Consider the following 25676-nt stretch of genomic DNA (forward strand, 5'->3'; position numbering starts at 1 on the left):
AGCAGTGCATTCAACTCAATTCAATTTAACTCAATTAGAAAATTTTAACATCATTAAGGCATGTCCACTTAAGCAGCAGCCCTCAGGTTTTGACTTTGTTTTTCCTGTCTCCCTCTCCCTAAATACAACTCTAATTCAACACTCAGGAAATAATGTGTATCCTTTATATCTCATATCATTTGTAAAATATTTCATCTGAGAGCCCTAAAGGTTTCTACCTAAACATAAGGAACCACTACTAGAATGTAGCATTCTATGAGCTGTGGTGAACCCATTGAGGAGGTTTCTACTTTAACATGGCTTTGTGATTTTGACTACTGCTTGGATTCCCAACTTTGTAGATTTTGAATTTTGCTGTGATTTCTTCAAAATTACAGGAGGTGGAACCTTACTTGCCTTTGTGTAGTCGTATTCCATGGTACTTTTTATCGGGAGCCACAGTGACTTTATGGGTGAGCATTGTTTAAAAACTATTATCATCTATTGATGTAAGATCATACTGGGATTACCTCAATAGTTTTGTCTGCAATGGCTTGAGTCCCTCTCTTCCCTCCCACTCCACAGTATTTTTTTTTTATCTTGAATGGAGCTCTTATATAGAATAAACTGTAATTTGCATGGATGTGCCATGATTAAACCTTGCATAAAGAGTTGGGGGGAGAGAGAGGTGCTTTATCTTAAAGCCCGTCCCTCTCCCTCCCCCAGCTCTTTGTTAATTTGGTGATAACTTGAAACCAGAACAGTGAAATAAGTAATTTGATTACAGACTATTTGTTTAGTTTTTTTAAAAAAATTATTAATTTATCTTTTATCCATTTAAAATACTTATACAAAATGAAAAACTTTATACCATTAAGGTTCGTTCTCTTGCCAAGATAAATGGAAGAAAATGTTACATCTTCTACATGAAGAATTTAATTAGCATATCCCATTGTTAGGGAGTCAGATTTTTTCCATGCCTTTTACCTGATAGATTTCTCCATCATCATAATCTATTTCCTGCCCTCCCCTTTCAAAATGTATGTCCTCTTACAGTTGACCTTTAGTTTTAGGAAAACAGGCAAGGTTACCCTCTGAGAAGTTAGCCTGTTGAAGTATAAATAATTAGCAGTTGTAGACTGTATTTTAACCTCACCATTCCATATTGTCCTATAATATTTTATCTCTAACCTTTTTTGATAAAGGTATTGGTTTTTCTATTTTAAATGTGTGTTTTCCTATATGATATAACAATCATTTTAGGAGAGATGATAGAATAAAAGGGGGTGATAATCAATTTGGGACACTCCTTGAAAAATATTCTGGAGTGTGGTTCCAGAAAGATCACTGTCATTTATTTCTAGTACTCATTCAATTTGATTCAGTTCCTCAACTTTCACAATAAAATTCTCCAATCATTGATATAAAGATCTTTGTGATTTTGTAATATGTAAAGGTATAAAATTTATACAAATATCTAAACTACCAGGCATATCAGACTACTAATGGCAGTATTCTGAGGGGAAATGAAATCGAATCTTTAAACGTATTTTTCTTGAGAAAGTAAGTGATCTTCACACTACGCATTTAACTACAACCTAGAGCAGAGGTTACCAAACATTTGCTGTAAAAGATATATTATAGGCTTTGTAGGCCACAAATCGTCTCTGACACATAATTGTCTTTATTTTTCTTTACAACCTTTAAAAATGCAAACAAACAAACAAAACATATTCTTACCTTAAGGGCCACGCAAGAACAGGTAAGGCCACAAGCAGACTCTGGCTTGCTGGTAGTTTTCCAACTCATTCTAAAGGATAGACCTAGAGGATGGTCAATGAATACTTTTCTATTTTCGATTGACTCAGCTGCTACCATACACTTATCGCTAACCCTTTTACGTTCCTAGTTTTCATTTCCTGCCATCTATGGCGAGAGGGACTGACTTGTCTTGCTTTCCATGTCAGATCTGCTAAACTTAATATATGAGTTGAAGAGAAGAGTATGTTTCAGATATATATGCATCACAGGGATTCAGAGACCAGAGTGACCAGTTTTTGTTTCCCTTCCCCAGATGTCTCTGGTCATCGCGTGTATGGTAGCTGTGATTGTATACCGCCTGTCAGTCTTTGCTACATTTGCTAGCTTCATGGAAACTGAAGCATCCTTAAAGCATGTCAGAAGTTTCCTCACTCCCCACATAACCACATCTCTCACTGGATCGTGCTTGAACTTTATTGTCATCTTGATCTTGAATTTCTTTTATGAAAGGATATCTGCCTGGATTACAAAAATGGGTAAGCCGGCCAAATCATTAGTATGACTCTGAAAAAGGGTTCCTATCAATGCTATACCTCCATTCTGGATAATCCCCAAGGGAGTTCTTTTTTTGTTTGTTTGTTTTTGTTTCAAACTAGTTTATTTAGGGATTCCATTTTCAGTCCTCAATAGATTTTATGTATTTCTCATATGCGTCTTCACTCATTAGTTCATCTAGTTCTGAAGGGTTACTGAGTGTCGTCTTGATCAGCCAACCATCTTCATAACAAGATTTGTTTACAAGTCCTGCATTTTCTGTTAGAGCTTCATTAATTTCAGTTACTTCTCCTGATAGAGGAGAATAGAGTTCACTAGCAGCTTTCACACTTTCCAAAGCACCAAATTCCTCTTGTTTGTTCAATTTTTTCCCAACTTCAGGCAGACTACAGTAAACAACACCTCCCAAAACTTCCTGTGCAAAATTGCTGATTCCCACTGTTCCAGCACCGTTTTCTGATGTTGCCCATTCATGTTTGTCTGTGAATTTACGACCCGACAGCAGAGTGGGGCCGGTGCGCAGCGCCGGACAGCGCCCGGACGGCGCCCGCCCGCAGTCCCCAGGGCTGCAGCGGGCAGGGCACGTTGGGCGCAGAGATGGCACGCAGGCTGCAGACCGCGGCCCGCACGCTCCGCGCCACTCGCAGCGCCATGTTCGCAGGGGTGCAGAGGGTCTCCGCACGCCGGGAGTTCATTTTTTAAAGGCACACTTTAAGGCAGTTTTGCTCTACAGGTAGACCCATAGCCTGGTACTTCAGAATCCCCTAACAGCTACATTCAGGCCTATTATAGTGGAAGCAGGAAAAATAACTAAAAAGAATTAGGACTCTGTAGATCTTTCTGAGTATTCTTACCTTAATCCTTCCTTGATGGGGTTAGTTGAAGCCTAAATAAAATCCTCACACGTTTCTAAAGTCACAGATAATTTTTATTTCATGTGTATGGTATTTAGAATGTATTGGATTTTGAAAACTATTGTGAGGAAAACAGAACAATCAGGTCCTCCTGAATAAATCTAAAAGTTAGTGCTTCTCTTTTCAGTTGTCATGTGTTAGAACCTGGATTATGTTCTTTTAAAAATTTCTCCTAAAGCCATGAGGGAAGGTGAAGGGGTCACAGGTGGAGTGGTAGGTTAAGTCAGGAAGACTAGCACAGAGCACAGTTGCTCCTGGCCTTGCCCCCAGCAAGTTGGAGATGCGATCAGAGACTCAACTCCAGGCCTCAGCTTCTTCTGGGACTGCTCTCTCCAGGAGCTCATGCCCCCCTCCCCTAAATCTGTACACTGACAGTGTGCCCAGTGGTAACCAAAAAGGCAGCACAGTATTTACTCAGCACTAGAGTAAGCACTGGGAAGCAGCTGTCATTAAATCTATTTTCAAATTTGGAGTTCTTCTCTCTCAGTTTTACTTATTTTTTCTGCTTAGCAACAGCCAAAAACTAAAAAATTATAGCAATTAGCACCTACAAACAAAGCACCTAAAAAATATCTCAGCTTTCGTCAATGAGAAAAATCTCTTGTATTCACATTAGAGATTTTGTAGAAATGCAGCTAAATTTCAGTAAAATGGAAGCGTTATCTGTGTCTTTAGAATATGTGCTACTGTTTCAGTGTTGCTGAAAATGTCATGGATTTGGCTGGATCAGCTTGTGCTCTTGGGAGATCATCAGTTCAGAAAAGCATGGCCCCTTACTCTTCCATGCCTCATGTTTTTTTACTGTGGTGTGAAGAGACTCTAACATTTTCTTATCTTTGGAATTCATAAAATGATAGATCATCATCATGCATTTTAAGGAAAGGAGAGGGAAAATATGTACTATTACGGCCACCGTTTGCATGACATTGTTTTCAAAACTGATAAAGCCGTTTAATTCATGAGAGGAAAGCACAATTCAGTTTGAAATCATCCTCTGCCCTTCATAAGATTCACCTTGTTTACACCTGATTGAAAACAGAGGAGCGAGATCTGATGTGTTTACAGGGTATCATATAGTGTTACGGGGATAAGCATGAGGCTCTTCAGTCTAATAGGCACTTGAATTCCATATTTTGACTGTGTGACCCCAGGCAAGTACTTCATCCCTCTAAATGTACTAATGACGGTTTCTCAGCCTTCTCTGTTGATTAGATTAATACACAATCTCTAATTGAAAGCCTAGTGCACATCCATAGCTACTTAATATTGGTCAGTTATGACCAGAGTGGGGAAGATTTCAACAGACTCTCAGAATAATATGACTAGATATCCACTTATCCCAGGGATTAAAAAAAATAAGGAGAAGCAGGAAGGTGCATTATTAAACCTTGGTGTTTTTTATTTACCAGAAATTCCTCGGACTCACCAGGAGTATGAGAGCAGTCTTACCTTGAAAATGTTCCTGTTTCAGTTTGTAAATTTTTACTCGTCCTGCTTCTATGTAGCTTTCTTTAAAGGGAAGTTCGTGGGCTATCCTGGAAAATACACATATTTGTTTAATGTGTGGAGAAGTGAAGAGGTAAGAATTCTCTAGAGAGGTGAGGTTTGTGGCTTCAGTAACTCAATGTTAACTAAATACCTTTAGGTGTGCCCCGCACTAACTCAGATTTTATCAAGCTGCAGGAAAAGTCAAAGACACTGACTGTCCACAGAGCATATTGGTCTTAGAATCCTGCTGTCTGATAGACTTTCCAGTTCGTTCTGGGCAAGAAGTTATATTGTACCTATTGTTTGGTATAAAATATGAACTATGAACTGGAATAAGTAAGTTCTGTATTCCTGAAGACTTCCATCAAAGGATGAATAACTTTCTAGAGGTACAGCAAAAAGGGCTCTACCACGGGTACAGAGTTAGAACAGTTCAGTGCTTTCCAAACCTGGCTGTGCATCCAGATCACATGGAGAAAATAACAACTTCCAGCCCTAACCCAGATGTAATAAAGATTCAGAATTTTCTAAGGCCCAGAAATCTGTTTTTAACATATTTCACAGCTGAATCTCATGTAGCTAGACTGGTGATCAAGCTTGGAACTTGGAACTAAATATCCATTTATATTTCTTTAATATCTGTTCCAATGCAAATCTTCAGATTCTCACCCTCTGGTTTGGGATTTCTTTTGTTGCAGAAGTCCATCTTTCATCCTTTACTTTATTTTTCTCCTTTTTCTTCTTACTAGTGTGATCCTGGAGGCTGTCTAGTAGAATTGACAACCCAGTTGACCATCATAATGACTGGGAAACAGATCTTCGGAAACATTAAAGAAGCCATTTATCCGTATGTATGACTTACAAGTTTTTGCTTTTTTTTAAGCAAGCATGAGAGATTTCCTCTGGAAAAAATGGAATTCTTTGATTATCATTGTGCCTTTGTTAGCTAATGTTTAAGTCAACAGCAACAAAAAAACTTCACTTTTAATCAGCAGTCAAGAATATATTGGGACTTCCCTGGTGGCACAGTGGTTAAGAATCTGCTTGCCAATGCAGGGGATACAGTTTCGATCCCTGGTCCGGGAAGATCCCACATGCCATGGAGCAACTAAGCCCATGCACCAAAACTACTGAGCTTGTGCTCTAGAGCCCACGAGCCACAACTACTGAGCCCATGTGCTGCAACTACTGAAGCCCGTGTGCCTAGAAGCCCGTGCTCCGCAATGAGAAGTCACCACAATGAGAAGTCACTGCAATGAGAAGCCCGTGCACCACAACAAAGAGTAGCTCCCACTTGCCACAACTAGAGAAAGCCCGCATGCAGCAACGAAGACCCAGTGTAGCTAAAAATAAAAATAAATTAATTAGTTAATTTAAAAAGAATATATTAAGGTAATACAGACTTTTAAATATACATCTGTTGCTTGAGAAAGTTTAGGGAAAGGTAGTTATCTCTGTCTCCTGTGAAGTTTCCACTGGGAAATCTGTTATATGCTCTGTAGGTTATTCTTTGTGTTCCATTTTATTTCTCAAAATTACTAAAAGTTGAATTCTTTAAAAATATCTGTGTGTCATGGACACATCTGTTACTGAACCAAACTCGGGTCCACTCACCTGCCTGCAGTAAATCCAAGCTACTGACACCGGGTTATGGTGAAGGAAATTGCAGTGTTTATTGTAACTCACCATACAAATAGTCTGGGACAGCTAGTGCCTGATGGGTTTCAGAAAAGCATTTTCAAAGTCCAGGTGAGGGAGTGGGGGGTACAGGGTATGTGATCAGCTCATGCACAAATATCTGATTAGTTGATGATGAGGTAACAGGGCTGTGTCACAGGGGTTAACATTAGGCTCTAGTAGGTCTGGGGGCTATGTGCTCATGGTCATCAAGTAGTTAACATCTTCCATTTGGTGGGGGTTTTCACATCTGTAAAACAACTCAGGAAATGTGCATCAGATAGTATTCTCTATTACTTCCTAGAGGAGCTAAAGCAGAAGATATGCGGAGGACTCTGTCCCAGGAAGGCCCCATAGGGTCCTTCTCAGTTACACATCTAGGCACAGAAACCGTTTATGAATGAAATTCTGGCACGTGAAGGAATCACTCTCTGTCCCCAAAGCATAGCAATAATGAATACATTATGAAAAAAGAAAACCAAAATGACAGTAGATCTGAAATATAAGGTGAAAATTCCCATGTATAAGAGGAAGAATTAGGGGCTTCCCTGGTGGTGCAGTGGTTGAGAGTCTGCCTGCCGATGCAGGGGACACGGGTTCGTGCCCCGGGAGGATCCCACATGCCGTGGAGCGGCTGGGCCCGTGAGCCATGGCTGCTGAGCCTGCGTGTCCGGAGCCTGTGCTCCTCAACGGAGGGGCCACAACAGTGAGAGGCCCGCGTACCGGGAAAAAAAAAAAAAAAGAGGAAGAATTATAAGCCTGTAATCTTGTGGGGCTCTGAGTTAGGAAATTATAGTGTCAGGGTGTAACACGTATAGGATGAAGTGGACCAAAAGTGCACCACTTAAGACAGGGGACTACCAGTTTAACTGTACTTAAAGCCAGGGACTGGGTGTATTCTTACTTACTCATGAAAGATGGTTGAAAACACCCTCCCCCTCTCTCACCCACTGCCACAGTTTCATAGTACTCCTGGGGTGCTATTTCATGTGCTGACAAAGGAAGAACATAGATGTATACTTTCAAATGGTATTTGATACACCACATCCCTAATATTGCCACAGAGAAATAATACCAAACTGTTATTTTAAATCCTAGCTCTAGATTGAGAACCTGGAGGCAGAATGGAGGTAACCCCTAAACCAAACACAAGAGGGAAAATAAATAAATATGCACAGAGAGGAAAAGAGACAGGACAGTAAAAGAAAAAAGAAACAAGTAAATTTAAGACTACAGACCAAGATTCAAAAACTTACAAGATTTAATGCTACAAAGGCCACTAACAAAATCAATTCTTAGAAAGTGAACTTACTCTAGGTAGGAGATTCTGGCAAAGCCTAAAAACATAAAAGGAGGTGATACTGTCAATAAAAAGGGTAAGGAAATAATTTAAATTAAAACAGATATAAATGAAACAAGAACAAATGAATATGGGCTTCCCTGATGGTGCAGTTGTTAAGAATCCGCCTGCCAATTCAGGGGACGCAGGTTCGAACCCTGGTCCGGGAAGATGCCACATGCTGCGAAGCAACTTAGCCCATGCACCACAACTACTGAGCCTGCGCTCTAGAGCCCATGAGCCACGACTACTGAGCCCATGTGCCACGACTACTGAAGTCAGCATGCCTAGAGCCCATGCTCCGCAACAAGAGAAGCCACCGCAATGGGAAACCCGCGCACCACAATGAAGAGTAACCCCTGCTCACCGCAACCAGAGAAAAAGCCCACGTGCAGCAACGAAGACCCAACATGGCCAAAAAAAATAAATAGAATAAAATAATAAATAAATTTTAAAAAGAGAACAAATGAATTTGAAAAAGAATTAATTATTAAATGTAAAATCATACTTTAAATAAACAGAACAATAGATGGTATCAATTACAGATCAGACACAATTGAAAAATGAATTAGTTAATTGGAAAATAGTACTGAGAAATTCCCACATTGTACAGTGCAACAGAGAGACAATGAGGTTAAAAATATTAAAGTGACAGGAGGCTATATAGTGGCTTCTACATTAATCTGCTAGTAGTTTCAGAAAAAGAAAATTGAGTAAACAGTGGAAAAAATCCTTTGAATAGGTAATTGCTGAAAATTTTCCAGAAATGAAGAAAAACATGAGTTCCAGAAATGAAAATGGATCCTGAATATGAAGCAAAATAAATAAAATTAAATTCACACCCAGATATGTTATGGTCAATCTACAGAACATCAGAGATAATCTTAAAATCTTTCAGAAGAAAAAGGAATGCCATCTACATTCAATAGATTTCTCACTAATAATATTAGATGCGAAAGTATTTTCAAGATTCTTAGTGAAATAAAATGTTCACCTTAGATTTCTAGAAGCATTTTGACTATTATATAAAGTACAGGTGAAATAAAGGCATTTTTAGACCTGAAAAAACTAAGAGTTTACATTCATAGACCCTCATTGGAAGAACTACTGAAAAAAGAAATGAAAGTGTGCAATGCAAGAAACATTGGTTAGTACAGCAATTGGTAGCTCAAAGAAGAATGTAGTACTTTGGTATAAATCTTTAAAATATATGAGATTTGTATGCTGAAAACTACAAACCCTGTTGAAAAAAAAATTACACCTATGTGAGTGGAGAGAAACGTGTTGATGGATTGGTAGACTCAACTTAATAAAGATGCCAATTATCCCCCAAATTGATAAATAGATTTGTTATTCCAATCAAAATATCAGTAGGATGTTAGTAGATATAGATAAGTAGATGCTAAAATTTATATTGAAGGCAAATGAACTAGAATAGTCAAAACAAATTTGATAAAGAAGAATAAATTTGGAGGAATTACACTATTCAATTTTACGACTTACTATAAAACCGTTTAAATCAACGTGGGATTGTTGAAGGGATAGACATATAGGTCAAATGGAACAGAGATTGAAGAAGTAAATCCACACAAATATGGCCATTTTATTTTTGACAGAGGTGCAGAAATAATTCATTGAAGAAACAACAGTCTTTTCAATAGCTGGTGCTGGAACAACTGGACATCCATATGCAAAATAACAAAACTCCATGAGTTAGTTCAAAAGTTAATTCAAAATGGATCATAGATGACAAAACTGTTTTTTTTTGAGAAAGCAAGGAAGTGATTACAAAATTCAAGATGAGGGTTACTATGTGGGGATCAAGGGGTTTGTAATTGGAATGGAACACATAGAAGTGCTTCTGTGATTCCTAGCAAAGTTCTCTTTCTTGAACTGGGTGGTCTCTTTTCCTTTGTGATTCCAGTTACATGCATGCCCATCTTTCTGATATTGTCTCAAAAATCTCAGGTGTTCTTTTCCCTTTTTAGCATTCCTTTTTTCTTTCTATTTTGGTTTTGATATAAGCAGAATATGTTTTCCTTTTAATTCACACATTTGCTGCAGTATTTCATATTGTCTTATTTGTTAATTTTTGCCAATTTGGAGAGTGTAAATGATATCTCATTTTGGTCTTATTTTTCATTTCCCTGATTAAGAACATGAATGAGTCTCTTTTGACCATATGTGTTTTCTCTTCAATGAAGTGCTTATTTGTGTTGTTTAATCATCCTTCTACTTGTATGTTTATCTTTTTCTAATTGATTTGTAGAAATACTGTATAACTCTGGTTACTGTGTTTTTGTTTGTTTGCTTTTTGGTTATATGTGTTGCAAATATTTTATCCCAGCACAATTTTTGTTTTTTTATTTCTTAATAGTATCTTTTTTTTTTTTTTGCGGTACGTGGTCTCACTGCTGTGGCCTCTCCCATTGCGGAGCACAGGCCCCGGACGTGCAGGCTCATCGGCCATGGCCTACAAACCTAGCCGCTCCGCGGTATGTGGGATCCTCCCGGACCGGGGCACAAACCCGTGTCCCCTGCATCGGCAGGCGGACTCTCAACCACTGTGCCACCAGGGAAGCCCAATAATAGTATCTTTTTGGACCAGATAATTGTTTGGTGTGAGGTGCTGTCCTTTGCGTTGTAAGATGTTTTGCAGCATCCTTGAACTCTACCTGCTATATGCCAGTAGCCCACCTTCTCCCCAGTTGTGACAGCCAAAAATGCCTCCAGATACTGCAAAAGTCCCCTTGTGGGCTAAATCACTTCCATTTGGGAACCACTGCTGTAGATGGACAAAAGTAGATACTTTTAATATAGCAAAATTTTTATCAATCTTTTCTTTTATGGTTTAGTATTTTTAAAGTCTCGTTTAATACACCCTTTCCTACCTTAAAATCAAAAACCTATTCTCATATAATTACATCTAAATATTTTTAGCATTTTAACATTATTGTTGCCTTTCTCTTTTAAATTCTTAATATACATGGAAAAGCTTTTTGTGTTTGATATGAAGGTCAAATTTAATTTCTTACACACACACACACACACACATATATATATACATATATATTACATATATATAATATATATCATGTTACCATTTATTGAGAAGTCCCTCTTCCCCACTCTCCATGATCTGCAATACCATGTATGCCAAATGGCAAGTACAAGGCTATTACTAGGCCTCCATTCTGTTCCAGGATTTGTCTATCCCTACACCAATACTACACTCTCTTAATACAGCTTTATAATAACTCTTCATATCTTCTGGGACAGGTTTTACCAACTTATTCCTCATCTATAGAATATCTTGGCTATCCTTTGTCTTTTGTCTTTCTGTGTAAATTTTAGAAACATCTTGTCAGATTTCACATGGGAAAGTATTTTGGTTTTTTGATTGAAATTACATTCCAGTTGTTTCAATAAGACAACTGACATTTTATTATGCCAGGTCTTTTTATTCATGAACATTTAGTTTGGACTTTAATGACTTCAAATAAATATTTAAACTTCAGCATACAAGTCTTATAAATCTTTGGTCAAATCCATTTCTAGGTACTTTTCATTTTAATTGCTATTGTAAATGGTATCTTTCTAAAAATTATATTTTCTACCTGTGTTTTGTGGGTATATAGGAGTGCAATATATTGATAAATCTATTATTATTTCTAATAATTTTTATCTAACTTCATTGGGGTTTTCTATGCAGATAATCCATTCACATTACTGTTAGTAATTATAGATGTCTCTTCTATTTCCAATTCTTTTGCCTTTTTCTTTTTCATTTTATTGTTCTGGCTAAGATCTCCAATAAAGTCTTGAATGTGATCATACACACCCTTATTTTGTTCTTGATTGTAAAGGGAATGCTTCTCACTTTTCCCTATTAAGAGTGATGTTAACCCCAGGATTTTGGTAGATGCTTTTGGTCAGATTGAGGTAATTATCTTCTTTTCCTACTTTTCAGTCATAAATAGGTTTTAGTAGGTGATTGAAATACATCAAATGCATTTTTCTTCATCAATCAACATGATTTTATATTTTTCTCCTTAAATTTGTTAATATGGTCTCTTACATTGATTGTGTTTCTGATAAAAATAATCTTTTTGTTCCTTAAGTAATCCAATATTATTGTGATATATTTTATATAGTATAGAATTTAGTTAGGTAATATTTTATTTAGGATTATTGCATTTATTTTCATGTGTTAGATAACCTCTTCGTTCCCTAGTCATACATTTTCTATTGTAACCCACTCATTTCCCCAAGTGGCCTTCAGAGTATCATGACAACATAAAGAATAGTGAATTAAATAGATAAAAACCATCCTGTAGTGATCCTCTCCTCCACATGCTCTTTAACAGAACTGTCTCTGAGTAAATACACTTCCCTGCAGAGAGTCAGGGTTGTCTTACTTTCTCAATCACCCAAGTAAAGATCTTTTGCCTCATCAAGTACTGTGAACAGAACATAAGGTTCTGACTTGGACTTTAGCTGTAGTCTTACCTCTACATGTTCTGTGATCTAAACTTACTTACCCTCCCTTACCGCCATTTTTTAGATCTAAGACTGATTCTCTGACCCCTTTCTTTTAAACCCTATTTCATGTATTTACTTTATCACTTCCAACAGCTTGGTTCTGAATTGGTGGAGACGCCGAAAAGCTCGAACCAACTCTGAAAAGCTATACAGTCGATGGGAGCAGGACCATGACCTTGAAACTTTTGGTTCTCTCGGACTATTCTATGAGTACTTGGAAACAGGTAATTTTCAACCACTGCCTTGAAACATGGAATAGGCTGAGTAAAATAAGTATTTTTCAGCTCTTAATATTTCTTCCTACCTTGCACATAGTAGGTGTTCAGTAAATCATTGGCTAGTGGATGAAAAGATAGATGGGTGGGTATGGAAAAGATTGGTTCAGTATTTCTATTTCCCACCAAATATGAATGAAATTAATTTCAAAACACCAATCTCAGAGATATTTTTCCTATCAATTTAATGTTAATGCTGTTGAACCAAATAAAGTAAGGATCACTTTTTTTTGTGGAAACAATCAAAATATTTATTGACAGATGAATGGATTAAAAAATGTGGTATAAATATACATATAATGGATTTTTATTTTATTCAGCCTTAAAAAAACCAAATCCTGCTCTACATGACAACATGGATGAACCTTGAGGACACTATGCTAAATCAAATAAGCCAGTCAACTGTGTGATCCCACTCCTACTCACATGAAGTACTTAAAATGGCCAAACACATAGAAGCAGAGATAGAATGGAGGTTGCCAGGGGCAGGGGGGAGGGGGAAATGGAAACCCTCCCCCCCCTTCAAATAACACTTAACAAGGGCAGCTTTGTTTTAACCTAAAACAGAAGAAATGAGTGCCAGTTACAAACATTCATACAAATCTCCAATATCAATTCTTGATAAAGATCTTAATTTAATACCTTGTCCAACTAGGTTATTTGGTTTAGGTTTTTGTTTTGTTTTGTTTTGTTTTGTGGCAGAGTCCTAACCACTGGACCACCAGGGAATTCCCCTTGGCTTCGTTTTATAAGGCAGAACACTGTCTCTCCCTCCATGTCCACAGGAGAAAGGGAATGTTGCCAAATCTTTTCTGAGTCTCTTTTTGTTAACTATGAAGACTTGCATTTTGTAAGGCTAATCTCTGGAATTCTGTTAAGTAAGGATCAGTTTTTAATACCTGTCTCAAATTAGTTTAAGTAGCTTTCTCCTTTCATTTGCCTCAGTGACTGCTCATAGAATATGTTGAAAAACATTTACAAAGCCTGACATACATTTAGTGTATGTCCCTTGTTTCAAGCTGAAAAGAAGAAGGCAAAAAGCAGTTATGCAAGGGAAACCCAGATTGAACGCAAGAAATGCATAAAATATTCTAAGGATTGAAAAGAGAAGAGAACTTGAGATGAAATTTTAGGAGAAATAATAATGGGGACTGCTTGTGGAGTTTATCCAGGGTGTTTCCTCTCAGATGTCCTTCTCTGCTTCTTTGGTGGAATTAAAGAGGACTGTTTTCCCAACTTATTCTCATGGCCCATAAAAGTCATGATAGAATAACGGAGATGACCTGAATTTGTTACCAATTCTCCACTGTAACACATACATATGATACCTGGATTAAAATAGGTACATCAGGACAAATAGGAAGAAGTCTCCAGTTATAAAATTAGGTAGTCCTTGCTTTATGGAGTGATAAGGCTGTAATTTTTAACTAATTGCTTATGTTTCAAGTGAATTTGTACATAAATGTATCAGAGATTATAACTAAAATTAAAAGATGAAATCAGGGTTTCATAACAAGATTAACTACCATTTATTGAGACACCACTAAGAGTTAATTTATTCTAGATATTTTACATACACTATCTCTAATCTTGAAACATTCTACAGAAATAGTCATTTTATCTTAGAGGGTACTGAAACTTGGATAGATTAAGTAATTTGCCATGGGCCACAGAGATTATAGGTAAAGATCTGGGATTTGAACCTAGAAATTCAAGCTGTTTCTATGTAATACTTTGTCTTAACTTTCTATTTCTTGGTTCAGTAGAGAAGTCAGGAAGGAGGCAGTTTGTTCCCTTGGTTTAGTAGATGACAAGACTGATTCTAATGAGAAATCTTATGAGAAGAGCTGAAATCCAGAAACACTCAAGATCTAACTAAAAATAGAGGACTAGTGGAAGATTCTTTTCTTCCTTTTTCCTTCAATGGAAAGCCATTTTTTGTATCTCTTCTTATTTTTTCTTCACTCATGTGGGAAGCCCAGTTTGCCAGCTGCATGGATTCTTTCACCCCAAGCACTGATGGAAACAAAAGAAGAAAAGTGGAGAGAGAAGCCAGCTTACACAGGTGTTAAGCCTCAATGAGGAAAGAGAGTAAAACTTATTTAGAAAGATGTGAAGTTAGTACAGAGGATCAGGACCTTAACAAATACCTCATTCCAGGATATGTATATTTCCTTTGCCCACATATATTTCTGATGCTTTATATGATTCATTTCCTGATTTGTTGTCAGATATCTTGTTTGTTCTGCCTTTTCCTCTGTTAACATCTTCAAATCTTAAATAATGCATTCGTTCATAAGGCTTATAGTTGAGTGTCTTTATATACCCCAAACATACAAATGAGTCGGTTATTATCCCTGATCTTAAAAAGTACATAGATTAGCAAAATAGAAAACTTGATTACCCCACTGATGTGCCAATACCCATGTAAATGCTGGGGTAGCATAGACCTAAACATAGACCATAGTAAAAGACTGTGTTTTATGAATAATAACAATATCTTATCTAACAAGAATAAATGCTTTCTTCAGACAAGCAGGTCTCAAAAGAAACAGCAGGGATGAAGCTGAGCTGTACATGACCAGCTCAACAAATAAGTCACTGTGCTTCCTATAGGGAAGAGGATGTGGACAGCTGGAAAGAGACCTGGAGTGTTTTGCTGATGTAGATCCCTCCAAAATGAGGGAAGTTGCAGGAGTTAGGCAGAGTGTTCCCCGTTTTCCCCTCCACAATAATGAATTTGTGAATTTTTCTCTTATCCCTACAGTTATCCAGTTTGGATTTGTTACATTATTTGTGGCCTCTTTTCCTTTGGCTCCTCTTCTTGCTCTCTTGAATAATATAATAGAGATTCGAGTGGATGCCTGGAAGCTTACTACTCAGTACAGGAGACCTGTAGCCGCTAAGGCTCATAGCATAGGTGTTTGGCAAGACATTCTTTATGGAATGGCTGTCCTTTCTGTTGCAACTAATGTAAGTAGACCTATTTCAGTGGAATAACTGTACTTTTTTCTTTTCTTGAGGATGGGGAGATGTGAATGATGTTTAACTCAATCTTTATTTACATTGATTTCATCATGGCCCATAAAGGTAAAACATCCCTAAACTTTTATGTGCTAAACAACATAGGCAACTCTATGACATGCAAACTCTTAGATATACAAGGAAAATTGTAAAAAACATGCTTATTAAAATACCATGATATAGTTTCATAGCATGTGACGAAGTAGACAGAAAATAAGCAATGGTATAAAGGATTTAATAATACAATTAAAGCTTGATTATACATAAAGTTGTATACTACAAACAGAATACACAACATTTACCTGTCATTTTTATGGAGCACTTATTAAAAATGATAATAAAACTGAATTCCCAAAAGCAGAAATTTTACAATGAATATTCATCTATAATGTATAAAAAATGAAGTTGATAATAAGATAGCCAAAAAAGAAAATTTAACCACTTAACATTCATGCTTCCAAGGAAGCTTATTGTACAAAGATGAAATAAAATTGAAGTTATAAGGAAAGCTTAATTAAAATGAAAGCCTATCAAAATTTTCCTAGCTGATTTTAGGAATCAGCCAGAACCATATTTATGAAAACTATATACCAATAAATGCTTTTATTATTGAAAAAGAAGAAGGAAACCATGAGCTGATCATGTAACTTGTGAAACTAAGAAAAAATGTAAAACTAATCAATAGAAAGTAGTAAGAAAGAATTAATGAAGATATAAACAGAAATAAATTAGAAAACAAACAAAAAGCAATATAATTGCTAAATAAGTCGAGTTGGTTCATTGAAAAGATAAAATAAAACTGAAAATCTCAAACAAAAAAAAGAATTACAGGGTACAAGTGAGAAAATTATAAGAATGGTATGTATGCATTTATTCTAATAATTTTTAAATCTATTTGAAATTGTCACTTTTTAGAAATAAAACTGCCAAAATATATTCAGTAAGTGATAATAAAACATGAAATGGACCAGTAACTATAGAAGCAATATTAAAAGATTTTAAAAATCTACCACTAAAAATGTAGATGGCAGGGCCAAATGGTTTTAAATTGACTTGTCTTACCTAAAGGAAACATGACATTTATAGTATTCCAGAGCTTAGGAAAGGATGGGAAAATACCATTCCTGTGGCATCAAATACTGAAATTAATTGCACTGAACTGTGGGAAATTTACCAGTATGGTCCTCTTGTTTCTTCATTCTCCATTCCACACACACACACACACACACACACACACACACACACACACACACGTCCAGCCCAGTAAATTTGGTTAAGAAATGTAAGAAATAGCAAGCCATGATGGAAGGAGATAGACACAGGCATGGTGTTTTTGGAGACAGATACATTTAGGTTAAATTTTCAATGTAGCACTTTCTAGCTATGAAATCTTGGAATACTGATTATACACTGTAAATGAGCTATTTTATGTTCTAGGTCAAAGACTCATATATTAATTTGATTAATAATAACATTCTAATCGTTTTGTATCCATAAGGCATATGGAACTGAAAGATATACGAATCAGACGTTTGTAAAACTGCATTGTTAGCTCACGATCTCCCTCTTGTTTTGTCCTTTAGGCTTTTATTGTTGCATTTACATCGGACATGATTCCCCGTTTAGTTTACTACTATGCCTACTCAAAAAATGCCATTCAGCCTATGAAAGGGTATGTCAATAACAGCCTGTCAATATTCCTGATAGCCGATTTTCCAAACCACACTGTGCCTTCGGAAAAACGAGACTTCACCACTTGCAGGTTTTCTCTTATTTTCATTTTGTTTTTTAAATGTATTTCTTAAGTTCTCCATTTCCTTCATGTCTTACAAAAAAAAATTTACTTGGGGCAGTAAAAATCCTGGATAAAGTGCATGAATTCTAGAATTCACACATTGTATGGTTCTGATTTGAAAAAGTAGAATGCCCAAAAGTAAGACAATATTATGGGTAAAGATAATGTCAATTTTGAATTGTTTCTTATTTTCTAAGTTTATTGGAAAAATTTTCTTCAACAAATACCTCCTTGGTCCCAAGTTGCAATATCTATAATCATACAGCATGGTCATATTTTACGTGCATTTAACCTACTTGAATTTAACTATGTGTCCTCAAAAAGAGGCAGAGTAAGGAAGAGAGAAATAATATGATTAGTTCACCAGCCATCACATTTAAAAGGTTTCTTCATGTAGGGAGTGTGAACTTGGATTTGTAAACCTGCTGCTTTCACACTCAGTGTCTCACGTACTGTGAGGATCTTTTTACTCTAGGATTTAAAGTTATATATATTTATTTATGTATGTGTGTGTATGTATGTATGTGTGTGTGTGTGTGTGTGTATATATATATATATATGGTACGTCAAGTCTTTTAAACTTAAACCTTAAACCAAGTGCTTCATCTGGTATTCCAACAACAACAAAAAAAAAACCCAGCAAAATGTTGCAACACAGGTAGACAAAAGCATTGTTATATTCTATATTTATATAGAGAGGAATCATAACATGGGCAACTGTCAGATTTCTTGATGTCATCACTTCCTACCTGAACTAAATCTTTGAACATTAATATCTAGACACTTGCAGAAAAAAATGAACTCACAAATTGAACACCAAGAAAACCCCAGAAGGCTAATAAGGAAAACAAAAATAATGCAGTGTCATATAAGCTGAGAAAACAGAGTTTCAAGAAAATAGGAATGGTCAACAATGTCAAGTTCTGTTCTTCACAGGTCAAATAAGATCTGGATGAAAATGTTCCTTCAGTTTAATGATAGGAGACAGTTGGTGTCAGTGGAGTGATGATAGAACTAAGTGTGTTAAGGAGTAGGAAGAGAGGGAATGGAATGGAAAGAGCAAATTTTGCTATAACTCTCTAGAGAAATTTGTCTCTGAAGAACAGGAGAGCAGTTTCACTTGTGTCTCTTGCTACATATATACTATACAAAAGTAACATATGGCTCTTCTTTTTATCTGTATAGGAAAGATAAATGTTTCATAATAGCAATTATTTTCCTTTGACTTGACTTTTGTTGTCAACTGAAAGGGTCTCTTACAAGAAATAATATGAATTTATACTAGGTCTCTTTGTTTGAAGTTATAGCTTATATTTTGCATTTACTTCCATTTTTTTCAGGTACAGAGATTACAGAAATCCTCCTGATCACGAGGAGAAATATTTTCATAGTATGCAGTACTGGCACGTCCTTGCTGCTAAGATGACCTTCATCATAATTATGGAGGTGAGCCTTTATTAACTTTCATGCCAGTTAGTGTCTTTTCTCCCTTTAGGCATATATTTCTAAGCATATTTGTTCCACAGAAAATTAGCATTATCTCAATAGACTATTTTGAAGGAAGTATTTGTTCTCATAAAAAGTAAGTTAGGAATATTTTAAGTACAGTGGATTGCCTATTACTCACTTACTCTTGTTGAAGATACCAAGGTAACAGAAAAGAAAAAATGAGACCTCTGTCTTTGAGGTCAGTCAGAGGGCAGAGGACCCACTTATTTTACTGAATACCTATTATTAATAAATAGTGGTTGCAGAGGCTATAATAATAACTTTGTAAGTTCGGCTTTATTATTCACCCTTGACAAATGAATCCAGCAGTCAGCAAAATTAGTTATTTGGTTTAAAGATAATCGGCTAATATTAGAGCTGGGTTTCAATGCCAGATGTCTCACTGCCAAGCCTCTGCTCTGTCCACTATATTATGTTTCCTACCTTGTGGAAAATCTAGGGTAATTATGGATATAAGACATGCAATACAAAAGAACCAATACAGAGGGGGTATTTGACTAAGTTACAAATTGAGTGCTACAAATCGTAAGACATGAAGGCCGATAAGGGAGAGATAAATAAATGTTAGGCATTTTTTCACTCGACAGTAAAGGCCAATAATAGACTAGCTAAGTCTAATGCAAGAAAACACAAATTCCTATCAGTTTTTGTTTAATTTGTTTTATTTTTATCAAGGTTATACATGTAAGTAATTTAAATCCTCACCCCTCTCAGTTCCTTATGAATTTATCACTTTCATTCCCACATTTTCCATCAACGGTTTAGATCATCTTTCAGCCTGGTAAATTACAAAAGGAATTCTTTGGAATTTTTGTTTCTGTTTATTTTTTTTGATCATCCCAGGCTCCGACTCACCATCATTCTGGAACTTCTCTTCAACTTCTCTTATACTGAATACTATATTTTCTTCCATCAATTTTTGTCCCATTCTTGAATTACTAGCTTATTTTGATAAAGCACATCTTTCATTAATTTTCTGAGGAAAATAATGGACAATTTTTGAGAACTTGAATATTAAAATTTCTTCTTTTTCCACATAGATAATTAAATGGTATAGAATTTGATTAAAAGTCATTTTCCCTGAAAATTTTTGAACCAACTTTTTTTAGGTATTCCTGAAATTTTCCAAGACATTGCTCTATTTTCTGTCAGCTTCTAGTGTTGCTATGAAGTACAATACCATTCTAATTTCCCGTTCTTTATGATTTTTTTATGTATCAATAAGCTTTGAGGATTCTCTCACTAGTCCTTTTATGAAACTTCACAAGACAGTCATGTGATGTTGGACTATTAATATTAATTGTTCTGGACACTCACTAAGCCCCTTTGACCTGCAAATATAATTACCCTTTAAGTTGAGAAAATTTGCTTGTACTATTTTTTTTTTTTTTTTTTTGCGGTACGCAGGCCTCTCACTGTTGTGGCCTCTCCCGTTGCGGAGCACAGGCTCCGGATGCGCAGGCTCAGCGGCCATGGCTCACAGGCCCAGCCACTCTGTGGCATGTGGGATCTTCCCGGACCGGGGCACAAACCCGTGTCCCCTGCATCGGCAGGTGGACTCTCAACCACTGTGCCACCAGGGAAGCCCTGCTTGTACTATTTCTTTGATAATTTCCTTCTTTTCTCTGTTCTGTCTTTCTGGGACTTCTGTTATTCAGGTGTTACAACTGTTTTGAAATTCTGTTATATTTATCATTTATTTTCTCTCCTATAAATAGTCAGATTCATATCTTTGTTTTTTTATTCTACTCTTCTCTTGCTCTCATCATTATCTAGGTATCCTCTTAGTTCCCATTTGTGTGCTTCAGTCTTACCCTTTCATATTAGAGACTTTCTTACGTATTTGGTTGTTCTTGGCAATCTGCTCATATTTAAGAGCGAAGCAAGGAAAGCCGATTATAAGCTTTGTGTGCATACAGGAAGAACGTCACTTGGGTGGGCTTCACTGTAGGGTGATAAAGGGGCCTTTTCATTTGAGACCTACAAAATTTTGATATCTATAATTCTAACTTCTCTGATTAGTTATTTTTCCCAGAGAGAAATCCTCCAACCTCCTGTTTGTTGAGCTATTTCATGACTGTGTTGAGAGCCAAGAAAGGCAGGAGGGGCTAGAGATCTCATGGTTCAGAATGCTGAATTGCATTGAGTTGCCCTGTTTCCAGTATGGTGCCACACCTCCATCTTTCGCCATCTCTGCTGCCTGTGAGTTCACAGCTCTGTGTCTTAATTTCTGCAGAAAATATAATTTCTGCAGAAAATAAGGTACTCAGTTGCTGTCAGGGTGGGATTGGAGAGAAGTAGTTCCTGAACATGGTTGAGAGAGAGGCTCTGAAAATTCATCTGCCCCTTATACAAATTTTTAAATAAGCCTCTTATTTTTAACTCCACCCACACTACACCTTCAAAGTCCTTAGTTGAACTTTTCTGAACTTTTCTGATGATTTGAAACAAAATTGGCTTTTGTCTTGATTTCTACCATCACTGTATCACCAACTGCAAATTTAAGTACTAGCTTTCTTCACTGTCTCGAGTCTGTTATCACTGTTTCCTCCCTTTTTTGTGTGTCTTTGTGAACAATACAATTTTTAAATTTCTTTACAAATATTTTATTAGGTTTTCAGGAGGAAGCATAGATGAAGAGTATATTCAATAACCACGTTCAACTGGAATCTCTGTAATCACGTATTTTAGTATATATTTGTTTGCTTAATGTTGGTCTTTGTAGGAAAGTTCCAGGACAGGGACTATATCTCTTTGTTTTTCCTTCTAGCTACTGTATCGAGCACAGTTTGTTGAACGAATGAAACAATTTGTATGAACATTTGACAACTCTAGCAGTGTGTCTGATTTTCTTTTGTTTCCTCTAGCATGTTGTGTTTCTAATGAAATTTTTGTTGGCGTGGATGATCCCTGATGTTCCAAAAGATGTTGCGGAAAGAATCAAGCGAGAAAAGTTAATGACTGTCAAGATTCTCCATGACTTTGAGCTTAACAAACTGAAAGAGAACTTGAGAATGAATTCTAGTGATTTTGCCAAGCATCTCATTATTCAGGAAAACAAAGTACAGCTGGCTAAATCAGCAACCTAATCAACATAACAAGTAAGCGGCTGGTTGCCTGCCTGACTTCACAGTTTTCCCTGGGTTTGGGGCCAGAAGCCAGAAGCCATGTGTCAATTTTACCCTTTCTTCTTTTTTGCTTAACTCAAAGTTTTTGTACACTCATATAGAGGCCAACTTAGTGGAGGCTGGAAGAATACCACTTGTCTGCTTCATTGGCTGGGCCCACCCCAGATATTGTTTTCTGGGGTTCTATAAATGATTGTTAAATGGATGTGTGAAATCAGAATATTGGAAGATCATGGGATGTTGCAGTTTAGGATTAAACACTGGACGTGAGCTGTCCCATCACCTTCCAGTGCAGCTGCACATTTTCATGGTCTTCATTCTATTGGGTTGTGTTATATCTCTGTCCCATGAAGAAAAGTATTGGGACAAAAAGAAAAGAAGTGAAGAGGTCTACTGAGTCATAAATATATCCTGCCATTTTAGACTATGCAGATGAAAAACCAATATCAGATGACATAAGAAAACTTACATATTAAAAATATTGGGTAAATCTCATGGCAGGGGTTTGTTCCCAAAATCATCCTGAATAAGGTAAACTTCCATCAGAATTCCAGATAGTCCTTCCAGGTAAATACAAAATTGATTTTTCAAGAGACTGAACATTTGGGTTTAAGCAAAAGACTAACAACTAATTTCTTTAAATATAACATTTCAGAAACCGTTTTAAGACTGGATTGTGGATTGTCTTATCTGGGAAACAGCATTAAGAAGGTATTAGATTGTTTCAGGTCTTTAAGTAAATGAAAGATATAGAGAAGTGAGTGTGTCTTCTTAGTAGTTAATGAATGCAAGATAGTATATATCAGTTAATTTATTGACTTCAATCTAAAAAATCATTGAATTATTTTTAAAAATAATTTTTCTTCCACAACTCCTATTTTGCATCATGAAGCCTGTTTGAGCATTAACTATTTGTATAAGTTCGGTACAAGTTGTTTATGAAATTCTATCTCGTTTAAAGCAGTCTCAAATCTTGTAATGAGTTTACGATTTTTTCTATTGGTGCACTGCTGTACAATGCTCAGTGCCTTGCTCCTATGCCTTTGCCCCACAAGATGTGGTTGTACTGTTGATTTAATGTGATATAACATCTCAGGTGTGAGCTTCTTTTAGAGAAATTGTTAGTTTAACATCAATCACAGAGTTTAACACCAAATGTGGATCACCCAAGTAAGAATGAGGTGATGGATTTGATAGCTAAGTAAAAAAAATATATTCGTTGAATTATTTCTCTCATACTTAAGCCTATGGCACATGTACCCCAATTCTTGTCCTTCTTTCCCTTAAAAAGTACTTAATATATATTTTAAACACTATAGAGAGATGTAGTTTAATTTTATAACATTTGAATCTCTAGTTTCAAATTACACTTCATTTTCAAAAGAATAGTGTTTTTTAATTGCACACAAAAGAAGAAACTTTATTACAAGATTTTTTAAAAAGTAGTGTTTCATTATTTGATCCTAATAAGATTTTATAGAATTGCCAGTATTAAGTGTATGGCAGGTAGTATTAACTAATGATCAATATTAAGTATTTAGAACTGAGGATTATGAATTTATAAAACCATGAGACAGTTACCCCAGTATTGGCAGTAATTTATCATCCACTGGGTAGATTTTATGAACACTTTTGCATAATTTGAAATGATCTCATTATTGAAGAATGATTTTACATGTGGAGGAGTTTATTTTCTTTGAGAGAACCAGTTAGTGTTACTATGAAATTAGCCACAGATGCAGTATTTTTGCTTGTCAAAGCAAACTCTGTTACTATGATGTTGTACAGCTCATACTGCTTCCTTCTTGGGAGCTAATAAAAATAAGGAAGAGCATGGAAAAAGGTTTCTCAGATATAAGGTTTACTTTTTATGGCTTAACAGTGTTTATAGAGCTAGACTGTAAGATAAAGAAAGACAAATTTAATTCACATGGTTATCTGTACACTGCAATCTTAAAACAAAACAACTCAACTGTTGGGTTTCTAGGATGTACGGAGAAACTAGCAAGGAAAGAAATAGTTTTTAAGATAAGTCAATAGTTCCTATGATGGGTAGATATTTTCCTTTTAAAATGTTGACAAATACTTTATATTCACATTTCAGTTTTCTACCAAGAAGTTTCTCACATTTTAAAAGGAAATACAAGTATCTCTCACTTTCCTAAAAGCTTGAGGAACCAAATCCGAAAGCCAAATCGCTTCAGATAGATTTGTCTTGTCTAGTTAAACCCATTAGTTGTCGTAAGAGGGCTGAGTTGAGCACCTGACTACCAGATGTAAGTTGATATTTATTAGCATGGCAGATGTTTTTATAATTCAATCAAATCCATAGTTATTTTTTTCAGAAATGTTCCAGAAATCATTTGAGACTTTCTTTGAAATAATATGAAGTACAAAATCCAAAGAAAAAAAAAAACCTCTTTTCAAATGTCATCTCAAATTTTCACCTTCATCAGTTTTTCTTTGCACAAAAGAAGCAGAATCCACTTCAAAAGGAACCCATCAAGAAGAGGGGGGTGTCTTAATTAAATGGAATGCTATCTTATTTTTGCTGCCTCTCGTGACTCCTCTTGACTCTAACAGTCTTCTTTTAACTAAGCCATCAAGCAAATTATCAAGGAAAAGGAAAAGGAAAAGGAAAGAAGAAGATAAAGAAGAGGAGGGACAGAGGAAGGAGATAAGAGTTCCCTCCTTATGAACCTGTGTGTGCTCCTATGGGGAGAGAGGTGTTGTGAGGTGCATTGTGCAGCTGTGGATGCTAAGAAGAATGTCTCTTTCCTAAAACATCTAATGAGGGTGAGAGAAAAGCCAAAGAAATTTCAAGTTGAACACTATTATATGTCAAAAGTAAAACTTTGATTTCCAAGTGACTTTGTAGTGTCAGCTGCCATGTGTAGCCCTGGGTCTCTGTTGATTACAACAGTTGAGGCTGAGGAATTTGTGCTGCTGATTCAAAAGGTGAATATATTGTTGTGAAAGAACAATATATTCTCTTTTGTTTTTAATCAGTACCAGTTATTATGTTATCAAAGAATGTTATTAAGGAAAATAGCATTGCAAGAAGTACCATTGGCCAGGCTTGGATGTCTGCTCACATGAATCCCTATTACTGTTATGTTATTTTTTTTTCTAGACAGTATTTTACTCCACTACTTTATGTGTAATAATTCAAGTATGTCAGTTATTCCAGGATTATGTAAAAATTCAGGAGAATATTAAAACGTGGTTCAATGTGTGTTAAATACATTCTTCCCTCTCCTAAAACTCTTCGACTAGGTGTGTCTTTCCTATGAAAGATTATGTGCCATGGTGTTAACCAAGAAAACAAGTGCTTTCTTTTCTTCTCTTTCTTTCTTTCTTCCATTTTTTTTTGCAAGGAGGGTGGTATGCAGGTACACAAGAAAAGTATCTCTTAAGTTACATATACATAAATTTTATAAATCTCAAGAGATTCAAATATGCACAATGAATAAAGTAATACTTAATTTTAAACTACATTTTGACATGAGCTCAACTTATTCTTACAGTAAAATATTGATATGCTTTTTCTGAATTTGAGTGCTGTAAGAGGTTTTGAGGTCATTTTTTGTTGTCTAGAAATATTAAAATGCATTATGTATAACATGTTTAATTCACAAAATTACATGTTTGTCACATTTAGAGATGCACATTCCTTGAAGAAGGAGTCTA

General features: G+C 36.0%; 1 protein-coding gene and 1 pseudogene across 8 annotated transcripts in view; one reads left to right on the top strand and one right to left on the bottom strand.

Annotated features, from left to right (window-relative positions):
• ANO5 (anoctamin 5) overlaps window positions 1–25481 on the top strand; it is a 98408-nt gene extending 72927 nt beyond the window's left edge. For all 8 annotated transcript variants that reach the window (XM_073808693.1, XM_033862637.2, XM_073808694.1 and 5 more), the window contains 9 exons: window positions 378–452; window positions 2054–2276; window positions 4619–4788; window positions 5447–5544; window positions 12349–12479; window positions 15298–15503; window positions 17138–17316; window positions 18690–18795; window positions 21726–25481. In XM_073808693.1, the coding sequence (XP_073664794.1) occupies window positions 378–452; window positions 2054–2276; window positions 4619–4788; window positions 5447–5544; window positions 12349–12479; window positions 15298–15503; window positions 17138–17316; window positions 18690–18795; window positions 21726–21947 (1410 nt within the window). In that variant the 3' untranslated portion in view covers window positions 21948–25481. The remainder of the gene's footprint in view (window positions 1–377; window positions 453–2053; window positions 2277–4618; window positions 4789–5446; window positions 5545–12348; window positions 12480–15297; window positions 15504–17137; window positions 17317–18689; window positions 18796–21725) is intronic.
• On the bottom strand, window positions 2386–2948 carry LOC109552209 (glycine cleavage system H protein, mitochondrial-like; annotated as a pseudogene).
• Window positions 25482–25676: the final 195 nt, after the last annotated feature.

Source organism: Tursiops truncatus, chromosome 8 (genome assembly GCF_011762595.2).
Source record: "Tursiops truncatus isolate mTurTru1 chromosome 8, mTurTru1.mat.Y, whole genome shotgun sequence".
NCBI classification, from domain to species: domain Eukaryota; kingdom Metazoa; phylum Chordata; class Mammalia; order Artiodactyla; family Delphinidae; genus Tursiops; species Tursiops truncatus.